General features: G+C 40.2%; 1 protein-coding gene across 1 annotated transcript; it reads right to left on the bottom strand.

The window, feature by feature from the left end:
* Positions 1 to 4,101: 4,101 nt before the first annotated feature.
* LOC117432625 (E3 ubiquitin-protein ligase TRIM47-like) lies at positions 4,102 to 12,077 on the bottom strand. Its single transcript, XM_059016709.1, has 5 exons — positions 11,418 to 12,077; positions 7,244 to 7,339; positions 6,537 to 7,084; positions 5,121 to 5,186; positions 4,102 to 4,168 (listed from the first exon to the last, which is right to left on the bottom strand). The coding sequence occupies exons 1-3, from the start codon at positions 12,003 to 12,005 to the stop codon at positions 6,776 to 6,778; spliced, it is 993 nt and encodes a 330-aa protein (XP_058872692.1). The 5' UTR covers positions 12,006 to 12,077; the 3' UTR covers positions 4,102 to 4,168; positions 5,121 to 5,186; positions 6,537 to 6,775.
* Between the last annotated feature and the right edge of the window lie 718 nt (positions 12,078 to 12,795).

Raw genomic sequence — 12,795 nt, 5'->3', positions numbered from 1 at the left:
TGCCAGTCGGTTTCAGTTCCAATGGTAGAACAGCACATCAGATCCTATTGCAGTGACTTTGAGAGAGGGCAGTAGGAAGTGCTCGCTTCACTGTCGAATCCAAGACTGCACACAATCCTGATGTTTCATTCACAAGGAACAACAGTCTCCACAGTGATAGGACTCTCTCTATGTGTGTCTCATTCTGGAGAACAGACTTCCACCCCAATGCAATAACATACAAGTTTCCTGAAGGATTTAGAGGCTGGTGGGAATCACTGAGGAATGATCATGCATCCCTCCAGAACAATTTAAACACTTTGCAGACTCTCAACCTGCCAGGACCAATCACTGTCATCCTGGCTGGCCTTGGTAGCCCTGCACCCTACTGATAGTGGTATGGCAGGTGACTCAGTCCCAGGGGTGTCCTACACCCTATTGACAGTGTTATGGCAGGTTTATCAGTCCCAGAGGGACCCTACACCCTACTGACAGTGATATGGCAGGTTTATCAGTCCCAGGGGGGTCCTACACCCTACTGACAGTGGTATGGCAGGTGATTCAGCCCCATGGTGTCTGTTTTGACACTGATGTGCTCGTCTGTCTGTTTATATGTTGTTTCTTGAAGGGTTTTTAGGCTCCTCTGTAACAGTTCATTCTTCACTCTTCAATAATAGCAATGCATTGGAGCAGCTGTCCAGCAGATATTTCACATGATTCCCTTTGATTGGAATTGAAGCAGCTCACTGTCACTCTGTCACTGTGTAATATTGCATTATACTGGAGAGGAATCCTGGGTTTGTCTGCAGGCATTGCTCTCTGATGAAAGCCAAGCTGACGGACGTCAGAGCGTTTTAAAATGCAGAAGACACCAGTTTGCAATTCTGAGTGTGGCTCTTATTACCAATGCTTCTGATTATTTTACGGTCGCTCCTGAGTTAAGCAACATCACTTGAGTTGAGTGAAATTCTGTAAAATGTCACTTTTTAATTCAGTAAGATGATGATATAAGATCATTTTGTATTTATTTCTGTTCATTTTCACAGTAAAATAAACCCAATATATGTGGCAAAGTTTTAGTATAAAAAGTCTGATTCAAGTCCTACACATCTTACCACGCAATCCCCTCCTCTCACACATCACGTGTTATATATTATATTTGAAATGGTTAGGATACACAGGTCCTTATTATCACAGCGTTTACGACTGGTAACATTAGAGCTATCAGGGTCGTTACTGATCTGAACAGCAATGTAGGGGGATTCCTCAGTGCTGTAAAATGCAATACAAAAAACACCTTGATCAAAGAGAAGCCAATATCCAACCACCATTGTACTGAGGAAACTAAACTGCAGTTCTTTGTTTCTGACAGCAGGGGGCGACAATGTCTCAATGTTGGAGGTGTCATATTCGGATTTATCTGTTCGCTATTTGTTGATGCCAAGTGTAAAATAAAGATTTATGATCCATGTATTTTTTTTTATTTTTTTCACATAATTATTTGTTAGAGTCAAAGATTTAACATGTCAGCTAAATGTTGACTTGACAAGTGTAAAAAAAAAAGATTTAAAGACTGAAGCATTTTTTTCAGATTTAATTGTCATATTGTCTTTAAATGTTGAATTTGTGATATGCGTTTTCAACAATTTTAAATAATATCTGAAAGTACACATGTCAAAACGTTGAAATATGTCTTGTTAAAATGTATGTATTCAGCTAAAACTGGATTTTTTTAAAAAAGTTAAATCTAGAAAAAAACAACACCTGGTTAATATTTGTGCTTCTTTTTTACACTTGGCACTGCATATTATCAACCCTGACAGACGCAGGTTCTGCTTACCGAAGAAGAGCAGGGAGGAAACATGATTTGTAATAATAAACAATAATGCTCTTTTATTTACTGATGTATAAATACACTGACATGTTAAGAAAAACTGTATTTGTATGTATATTTTAATTATGATATTTCAATATGTGGGTGCGTGTGAGATATTGAATGCTTTTGTTGTTAACGTTATCTGAACATGTCTGAAAGACGCCTTTGGTTGGTGGTTCAACTTTTTTTTATTCTGAAATTGTGAAATTTGGTGCCATCTAGTGGCCACGGTTCATATTCCCCCCTCCCCCCACCCAAAGAAAAGTAGAAAAAACAGTCCAAGCTTTTTTCAGCACATGCAAAGGAGGAACTAATTTGACGAATCGATATGTATTTTTCATGAGCCGCCGGCATAGACTGTATATGAGACCGCATTTTAGAAGCAGGTATAACTGTAGGCATACATGTTGTTGACCAGAAAAGTGAAGCGACCCCAAAACCAAACACCCACATTACAGCCTTGTATAATTAATTATTAACAAATACGTTTCCTCTGAGATTTTAATTGTTTAGTCTAATTGATATTTTTAGTAACCTAGTGACTGACTTCAGGGTCACCAGTTTAACATTATAAAACATCAGAGTTTTTTTCTCAATTTGTAGAAAATGGATTGTTCAATATTGATAAGACAAAACAATGCAAACATGAGTAAGGAATGGATTATTTATTACACAGGCTAATCATTAGCAACGTGAATACATTAGTTAACATGGATTTGGCTTTAGAAATCTATGTATTTATTGTATCATTTATTTTAGAAGAATAAGAAAACAGTTTCATATTTGTCTTGTTTACTGACTGGGTGAATAAGTCAGCTCTATATTAACCCAAGTCCTGCAGACTCTGCTGTGCAACATAACTTACTATCCCAGTTATATTATCAAGATATGCTAAATGGGGGGGGGGGGGGGGGGGTATGCTTACTATACCATAAGTCATTAATGTAGATTTACCATCAGTATTAATCATTCAGTTATTGCAATAATATAACAGAATATGATTCCATCAATTCGATTACTAATACATCCATTCAGATTCTTCAATATTCATATTATAAATAAACATGCTCATTTTAATATAAGCCTATTTGATGCCCTTTTAATATTTATTACGGGAGCTTGCTTAATATTCATGAGAAAGGAGGAGGCGGGCAGTCGTGTTTTACGTGATGTAATTTTGGCGCTTCGGAAAAGAGAAGCACATTTTGAATCCAGTATCATATTAACACAGCAAAGCCCGGGTTTTATTTTCAACCACTAGATGGCAGTATAAACCCATTGTTTTGGGAAGGTCCCCACGGAAATCTGCAGTCAAATTTCCTAAAATCTGCAAAGAGAAAAGCACGTTTTTCTGCAAAGAACTTGTCAAATTCTGCGGCAAAGACTTAATGAAAAACAGCGTTAATGAGTATTAATAAATTTAATTAATGAGAAAAAGTCAGTTAGTTAAATTCATTTTTTTTATTAAATCACATTACTAAATTCACTAAACTGCAGGCTGCCAAGGGAATGTATTATTCCTTGTTATTAGGCTGATGTGCACTTCTTTCTAATCAACAGTATTACTTTGCCTCATATATATGGGCAATCAACATATTTCATATGAAACCCATTCGTTGCTAAAAACAAATAATTCACTTTGTTTCGCTCTGCAGGTGGCGCTGTTTTACCCCCTAACTTTTATCCAAAGTTGTGTCAGATTGAACATTCCCTTCACCCGAGGAGTGGAGAGGACAGACAGGGAGTTCAATACAAAGGTTTTCTTACAACACAAAACAGTCTAGTTCAGCTGGCAGATTGTTAAAGTGGAATCAGAACTCCGAAGCCCAAACCCAGGATACAGCAGCTCAGTGAATGTGGTTTGGAATCTGTGCAGGAGGGTCATTGTGTCAGAAACGCCATAAAAGGACAGCGTGCCGGCAGTAAAGTCCAGATACACTCCTATTCTGGGGGAGTGGGGGGCAGTTATTGCAGTTTGATTGTTATTGTGCTGGGCAGTGTAACTGGAACCAGAGCAGTGCAAACTCCAGGACTTGTCATTGAATCCAAGGAGACAGGAACGATCCCCTCCTTTCCTGCGGATTCCTTTATATGTGACTCCTATAACAGCCCCTATACCACTCCATTCAATCTCCCAGTAACAGCGTGTCCCAGACAAACCCTCTCTGCAAAGCACTTGGAGCCAGTAATCAAATCTCTCTGGGTGATCGTGATATCTCTGGCTCTCAATCCTGTATGTCACCTTTCTGTTCCCTTCAGACAGACAGAGATGTCCATGCGTTGTATTGGGGTCCAGTGTGAGCTGACAGGAATCTGATTGAAGAGAAGAGGACGGGTGGAGGAGAGACGGTTAGAAAAGTCAAATCACTGAGAAAATCAATAGTCATTGTCTGCTGCATCCTCAAATCACTCCCTCCTCCCTGCTTCATCAGTATCTGCTCCCTCCTCTATGCTCTCTCCTCCCTCCTCTATGCTCCCTCCTTACTGCTCCCTCCTCTGTCCTGTAGCTCCCTCCTCCCTCCTCTATGCTCCCTCCTCCCTGCTCCCTCCTGTGTGCTCCATCCTCCCTCCTCTGTCCTCCATGCTCCCTCCTTCCTCCTAAATTTATTTTTCTGTCTTCAATAAACTGCTGCTATTAATTAAGCCCTCTTGCTGTTTGCTTGTTTTGTTCATTAGAATTACTCGATTTATCAAACTTCGAACTAATCAAATCGAACTAATCAAATGCAGCTCTGCATACAATTACAGTTCACTTAATGTTCCTACAGGGTATGTGTTGCATTTTACCCACTCAGACCCCTTGCATACTAAATATCTTCAATAGAATATCATCCACTCTTCAAATATCTAATATTTGATGAGCAATCCATCCCACAAGTGCAGTGATACTGCAATATACATTTACTACCAGCACAGGATGACTGGGAGGGATAGCTGTTCATTTTACCCCACAACTGGTTTCACATGCATTGTACATGTATTAAAAGATGGGATGATTATCTATTCAGGGATACCAAGATATTTAGGGAGAGAAAGGTCTGAGTGGAAAAACAGGCAACAAATGCCCCTCCCCCAGTCATTCTGCATGTATTCATCTGAACCAATACTTGTTGGAGAGGAGTGTAGATTAATGGGTTCACAATTACTAATAAATAATAATAATTGCTGCCCTCAAGCTCCACCCCTCCCTATTCTGTAGTGTTAGCTCTTCTCACAATGGACTGACACGTCTTTCAGTTAAATGTTTCAGTGAAAACAGACTTACATTTTAAAAACTCAGCTCTGTTCCTTGGCTCTGGAGCCTGCAGACTGTAAACTGCAACTTCATTCACTGGGCAGAAAAAAAGAGAGAGAGGAATAGAATTGAAACATGTGGGTTAATACACAACACACACAAGACTCCAAACAGCAATCTGTAAAGAAACAAGGCTTATTCATGGCATTTCAGGATGTAAAAATCCGTACTTCAAGATGTTCACGATTACAATGAATATGTATTCCTTCCATATCGGTGCAGCAGACAAAGTCAATGTGAACACGTCTGCCACTGCATTGGAGTTGTGTGTTCGTTCCTCTCCATCACATATCTTTGCCCAACAGTACGGTATCCATATTAGGACACCCTTGTGCATCAAACATACAGCAGTCATTGTCTGCTCCGTCAACACATCACTCCCACCTCCCTCCTTCATCAGTCCCTGCTCAGTCCTCCATGCTCCCTCTTCCATGTTTTCACCTCCCTGTTGCCTCCTCTCTCTTCCATGCTCCCTCCTCCTTCTTCCCAGCTCCCTCCTCCCTACTCCCTCCTCCCTGCTCCCTCCTCCCTGCTCCCTCCTCCATGCTCTCTCCTTCCTGCATCCTCCTCCCTACTCCCTCCTCCATGCTCTCTCCTCCATGCTCTCTCCTCCCTGCTCCTTCCTCCATGCTCTCTCCTCCATGCTCTCTCCTCCCTGCTCCTTCCTCCATGCTCTCTCCTCCCTGCTCTCTCCTTCCTGCTCCCTCCTCCATGCTCTCTCCTTCCTGTATCCTCCTCCATGCTCTCTCTTCCCTGCTCCCTCCTCCATGCTCTCTCCTTCCTGCATCCTCCTCCCTGCTCCCTCCTCCATGCTCTCTCCTCTCTGCTCCTTCCTCCATGCTCTCTTCTTCCTGCATCCTCCTCCCTGCTCCTTCCTCCATGCTCTCTCCTCCCTGCTCTCTAATTCCTACTCCCTCCTCCTTGCTCTCTAATTCCTGTATCCTCCTCCATGCTCTCTCCTCCCTGCTCCCTCCTCCATGCTCTCACCTTTTGCTTCCTCCTCCCTGCTCCCTCCTCCATGCTCTCACCTTTCTGCTTCCTCCTCGCTGCTCCCTCCTCCATGGTCCTCCCTCATCCCACCTGTCTCCTCCCTGCTCCCTCCTCCATGCTCTTTCCTTCCTCTCCCTGCTCCCTCCTCAATTTACCCTCCTCCCTGCTCATTCTTCCCTGCTGCCTCCTTCCTCCCTCCTCCCTCTCCCTCCTACCTGCTGCCTCCCATGTCTCCCTGCTGTCTCCTCCATCCTCCATGCTCCCTCCCCCCTGCTGCAATATTCATATAGCCAACAATCTGCAAGAGGTCTTTATTAATGTCTTGCAAGTCCTGTCCCTCCTCAATCCATGGTCTATTTGAGAAATCTCTACCAAAGGAATCTATTTCACACCAACCTGTTGTGGTTATTTTGACTAATTCCCCCTTGCAGAAGTCCTCAATATGGTCTTTAAGTTCAGATACAGCTTTCCTCACAGCCCCAAAAGAGATGTCTGTATTGACAGTAACGCTGGGTAAGCCTCCAGCTTCAGGAGGGGCACAGAGAGACTGGAAATTCTACAACAGGAAAGTGGAGAAAAGGAGTTTTCAGTGAAACAGAATGGGGTCCAAAACATTCCTGGGGAAAAGCAAGGATTCATTCAATTGGAGAGGTCTGTCTGAAACCGTCCCAGTTATGGACTTGAGATTTTCTAACAAGCAGTGATGTTACCTGTAGAAAATGGATGTGATCCTCTGTCTCTGAAAGCTGTTTCAGCTCAGTGTTTCTCCTCCTTAGTTCAGCAATCTCCTGCTCCAGTTTCTTCATGCGTCCTTCAGCCTGATTCACTGCAGCCTTCTTGTTAGCTCCAATCAGCTCAATAACCTCAGTGTGGATCTTCTCAATGGATCGGATCAGCTCAGTAAAGATCTTCTCACTTTCCTTTATTTCTATGCATGCAGATCTCTGAGTGAAAGAACACAGTAGAGGAGACATGGTTAGTATTGATATCAAAAACACATCAGGCATAGACAGTATACTTCTGTACATGTGTTCCAGTCCATCTGATAATAATAATAATAATAATAATAATAATAATAATAATCCCCTTTTATCAATACCCACTTTCAGTGACTCCACAGTCTGTTTCAGCTCCTCAATTTCTTTCAGTCTCTCCTGGATTCTCTGTTGTATTTCCGTCTGTGTCTCTCCCAGCTGCTTCTGTGTAGAAACACAGTGACACAGTGACATTTCTGACAGGGCATTGAGTGATATCCTATCACACTCAATACAGACTATTTCAGAGCAGGCTGTGTTTTCATACCTCTCTCCCCTTCATATGGAGTTAGATTAACGATACACACATTATGCAAACAGATACCCTAAGGGTCGAATGCACCAGCGTGGATTAACCACTAACCCAGATTAAATCAAGGATTATATTTGAATCATGTTGCACAAAACTTTAAACAGGGTTTTATATATAATCCTTGTTTAAAATTAATCCAAGGTTAAACATTTAAAAGATTAAAATATAATGACATTGCACCACTCATTTTAATCCATGTTTAAATGTGAAAGGTGAATTAAATTTAAACCTTCCTTGGAGGTGGTTTAAACTTGGACAAAGGCAGCAGTTTCAGACAACATGTGTGTATAGTAGTAAGATACAATACCATCTAGTGCACAGCTGCCAGCAATACAAAAGGACACTTGATCCACAGTAGCTGTCCACTAGATGGTACTGTTTCATACTAGTAACAGTGAATGATGGCTGATCTAGCATGTGTTTCATGTTTGTTTTGTCAAGCACCTAGGTAACTGAAGCAGATTTCTCTTTAATGAATATTTAGGGCTTCTGATTTCTGTTTTTTAATTGATAAACACAGATAAAACAGCCCTGATACAAAACAATGAAATCAGTGTATACCCAATAAACACCAGAAAAAACACTGGACATGGTTACTCAATTCACATTAACTTCACCCCTTTCCATTTGAAAAAATACAATAAAATAACCTAAAACCTAACAAGAATAACATTAAAATCCCTTTCCTAGCACAGGAATGCAGGAATGTGCTGCCACTTTAAACTGAGTGGCAGCACATTCCTGCATTTCTATTGGAGGATTGCACACGCTTGTGAGACTTAAAATGAGATTACAATTAGAAACTGAGGGTTGTTCTTGCTCCTGGGATTTAAAGCTATATTACAGTTCAATAGGGAGGATTCACACAGTCGTGGAATTTAAAACAGAATTGCAAATTGTGAAGAAATGTAAAAAATGCCTAAATACACAAAATCCCCAGAAGAATGAGCCCGTGACCAGAAGGACTTCACTGTGGAAGAGAGCAAAGGAAAGAGGAGACTAGTAGGGTGGTCGAAAGAAATTGTAGATTTCAACAAACAAAATCCCACATGGATTATTACATTTCGTTTTTAACTAACTTAAACATATCTGTTTTAATCTTGTAAAAATGTGTTTTAACCCTTTGCGGTCCATTGTCGAACCTGGTCCGACATTGCAATTATTCCTATCCGGTCCATTGTCGGACCCTGTCCGACATCATCAAAAAAACGCAAAATACGGGTTTCTAGTCGTTTTTTCTCCTGAAAAAGCTGAGAAAACCATTCAATGGCCGAGTAGGAGCGACAGGAGCCGAGACAAGCCGATAAAAAAAAAATGGCGTATCTCATGATTAGCATCCGATATGGGCGGTCATAAGGAAACAAGCTGGTTGTTACTGTATCAGCGCACAGAGACTATCACAGACATTTCCAGAGCTTTTTTGAGATGTTGTAGAAATAAAATAATGACTTGGATTGCATTATTGAGGAGTTTGGTGATAAAACGAGTGATCAGGAGATGATTGATCGGTATGTACGACTATTATTATTATTATTATTTATTTCTTAGCATATGTGAAAGCGATAGTGAACGAAAGGGTGGGGCGGGGCTGGAGATGCCTAGTGAGTGCTTTGTTGATATGCAGGGCCCTTTAAACCCGTTTGCCTGTGAAAAAAAATACTTTTAAACAGCACGTCTAAAATTAACTGCACGTGTGAAAATAAATTGTAACCGACGCGCCAGACACGCACTTAATAAATGGACTGCAAAGGGCTAATGCACCAAATTCAGCTACTGTTTCTGTCTGGCGGCCATCTTGAATTTGAGTTACGCCCTCTACTGACTTTGAGCCTTCAAAATTAAAAAAAATAAAATATGTTACAAAAAGATGAACACTTTACCAATAAAAACAATTCTTCTGAGATAGATGGTGGTTATAAATTGAAAGATCAAACTTTTTAAGTGTACAAGCAAGCCTCCCAAAAACACACCCCTCACTGTGGGCAGACTGGCATGAATGGCATTGCACGGGCACAGCAACTCTGCCAGTGCAGATAGATGCGTATGTGTCACTTTTAAAGGCACGGGCACAGCGGCTCTGCCAGTGCAGATAGATGCGCATGTGTCACTTTTAAAGGCACGGGCACAGCAGCTCTGCCAGTGCAGATAGATGCGTATGTGTCACTTTTAAAGGCACGGGCACAGCGGCTCTGCCAGTGCAGATAGATGCGTATGTGTCACTTTTAAAGGCATGGGTTTTGTTTACTATATATCAAACACACAATTATTAAAGTCTTGTTTAAAATGTGATGTATTAGTTTATTAAGAAGATATTATTGTCCTTGTGCTGCAATCATTGTTACAATATATTAAAGAGGCCCTGCATCATAGAGGCAGCACTGGGTGAAGCTCGCTCCGTCCTCCGGCTGCAGCACCAATTTTCCAAGCGAGGATCATATTTCCACCACATCACGACAAACACAAGCATGGCTGCCTCTTGGTTTAATGAAATTAATAAACAAAGAAAAACAGAAGCCCTGTGAATATTGAATATCATATTAATCGTGTATATTGTATATCATATTAATCTTGAATATTGAATATCATATTAATCTTGTATATTGCATATCATATTAATCTTGTATATTGCATATCATATTAATCTTGTATATTGTATATCATATTAATCTTGTATATTGCATATCATATAAATTTTGTATATTGCATATCTTATTAATATTGTATATTGTATATCATATTAATCTTGTATATTGTATAACATATTAATCTTGTATATTGCATATCTTATTAATATTGTATATTGTATATCATATTAATTTTGTATATTGTATATCATATTAATCTTGTATATTGAATATCATATTAATCTTGTATATTGAATATCATATTAATCTTGTATATTGTATATCATTAATCTTGTTATTTTTTAGTTTTTTGCTTTTTTTAATTAGGTGCTTGACTTTGCTGGGAATGTCATTTTTAAACAGTTTACCCAATTAAACTATAATATCTTAAACAATGAAACTGATCTATGATTTTATTAAGTTGCAAGATACATATAAAAAACACTAGGAATGCAAATCATGCTAATTTTACACTACAAATTCCAATGAACCACAAAACAGCTGAACAAATCCTTCTTACCCTGTGAGGCAGGGCGGAGGTCCTGCACATGAAATAGTGTGTTTTTATTTGATTGTAAATAATGTTATTGATGATCAAGTTTGTGCTAGATATGGCAGGGTATATTCAAATCCAGGTGTGGAATGTGGCCAGGTGTTAATTAATTAATTGCTTATCAATTAACCCTGGCCACGTGCCTTTGAAAAAGGTCTGAAAAGCCTGTTTCTTGGTTCTACAAGCAGGGGTACAGACTGTCTGGGAAGGAGAGTGTTGCTGTAGGATCCTCACGACTGTGTGTGTTAACCAGGGTGAGGAAAACACAAGAAGAAAAATGTATCTCGGATCACTGTGTGAGTTAACCAGGATCACTAGCACTGGAAGGAATAGGGAACAAGTTTAGGGGATTTTAATCCCACCCAATTCTAGAGAGGAGGTCTCAGGGAGACTGTTCCTGGAGCGGGACCTCCTTTCTTGTTTGGTCAACTTTTATTTTCTAGTTCTTTTCAAGCAATGTTTTGTTTTGAATGTTTTGTGTTTTTTGTATCAAAGAAAACCTCCTGTGTCTCTCCTGTCAATCAGTGATAGCAACACCCGTAACAACGCCCCTGTTACACCCTGAAATACATGTTAGTACATCATAGTTTAGATAGAGCAACAAAAAAAACTAGGGCTCTTTAAATAGATCTTAATATACAATTAAAATCTGATCTAATGTTAAACTGTATAACCTAGTAAACAGACATGTTAAATATCCCTGGGAATTCTTATCTTCTAGGATAGCTACAAGGAAATGTTTCAAACCCTTACTTTTTTCACAGTCCTTTCTTTCTCAGCTGAGACTTTATCATGGCTCTTGTGTTCCTCGTCTGCACACAGCCAGCAAATACACGTCTGATCGGTTCTACAGAAGACCTCACATAATCGTTGGTGTTCTGCACAAAGCTTCTGCTCCAGATTTCCAATTGCATTGATCAGCTTGTGCCTCTTGAAAGCAGCCCCCTCATAGTGTGGCTTGACGTGTGTTTCACAGTAAGAGGCCAGGCACGTCAAACAGGATTTCACAGCTTTGAACTTTCTCCCAGTGCAGAAATCACACGACACATCTCCAGGTCCAGCATAACTTTGAGCAGGAGGAGGACTGAGTCCTGTCTTCTTTAATTTCTCCACAACTTCAGCCAGCATGGTGTTTCTGCACATATCAGGCCTTGGGGTAAAGGTCTTTCTGCACTGGGGGCAGCTGTAGACACCTACATGATCAGTCTGATCCCAGCAGTTCTTAATACACCCCATACAGTAACTGTGTCCACATGGAATAGCGACTGGGTCCTTCAATATCTCCAGACACACTGAACAGCTAAACTGGTCATGAGCTACCAGAATATTCGCTTCTGCCATTTCTGCTGCAGTGAGACAGAGAGACTGACGATTTCACAAGAAACGAAACTTCACTGCGCTGATTTCCTGGAGTTGTGTAAAGCTCTAAGAGGCGGGGTTTGGGACTGAGGCCAGGTTTAGACAAGCAGGGGGAGCAGAAACTGTAGAATCAGATACTCTATGAAACTGTTTCTAAATCCCCCAACAAATATTACAATGTTAAGATTAGCAATTAAACAACTGACATTAACAACTGTTTATTGTCAGGGCTGAAGAGTCTGACTTTGTGTTTTAGCCCCAAATCTATAATATGTAAAATCAAGGAATGTTCTGTTACACGTATGTTTGTGATGACGGTTTGAACGGCATCTCGTTACTTTAGTAACGCCTTACTGTAATAATATTACTTTAGGCAATAACGAGGTAATATAACGCGTTTAGCTTTTAATGGCAGTAATAACATTACAGTTACTTTCCAAACAATAAACGCGCTTGCCTCGTTCTCTTGTCTCTGCTGTGCAGCTTCATCGGTTGTCTTTTCTTGTTTTAAAGCCAGTATATTTCAGTGCAGTTATAACCATAAACGTGACGCGCTCTTTATTATTTATTTATTTTATTTTATTTGTAATTCTTTATTTCGGAAGGCCCCCCATGGTACTACATTCATCCGACTTTGTAGTTTACTGTAGTCTAAACCAAGCTTGTAAACCAAGCAATGATACTTGTAATCCTAGCAGTGTCTGAGGAAGATCATTTCAACCGATACAGTATTCTGATAATGTGAAGGAAACTGTCAACAACGCCTAGAAGT

This window comes from Acipenser ruthenus, chromosome 53 (assembly GCF_902713425.1).
Source record: "Acipenser ruthenus chromosome 53, fAciRut3.2 maternal haplotype, whole genome shotgun sequence".
Taxonomy (NCBI): domain Eukaryota; kingdom Metazoa; phylum Chordata; class Actinopteri; order Acipenseriformes; family Acipenseridae; genus Acipenser; species Acipenser ruthenus.
Note: the sequence above shows the minus strand (reverse complement) of the source record. Positions and strands in the feature narration are given on the sequence as shown.

Excerpts from the sequence above, each read along its gene's own strand:
- LOC117432625 (XM_059016709.1), bottom strand. The coding sequence starts at position 12,005 with ATGGCAGAAGCGAATATTCTGGTAGCTCATGACCAGTTTAGCTGTTCA. Across the intron at positions 7,340-11,417 it reads AAGAAAGGACTGTGAAAAAA|AAGCAGCTGGGAGAGACACA; the intron begins GTAAGGGTTTGA and ends GTTTCTACACAG. Across the intron at positions 7,085-7,243 it reads AGACTGTGGAGTCACTGAAA|AGATCTGCATGCATAGAAAT; the intron begins GTGGGTATTGAT and ends TCTTTCACTCAG.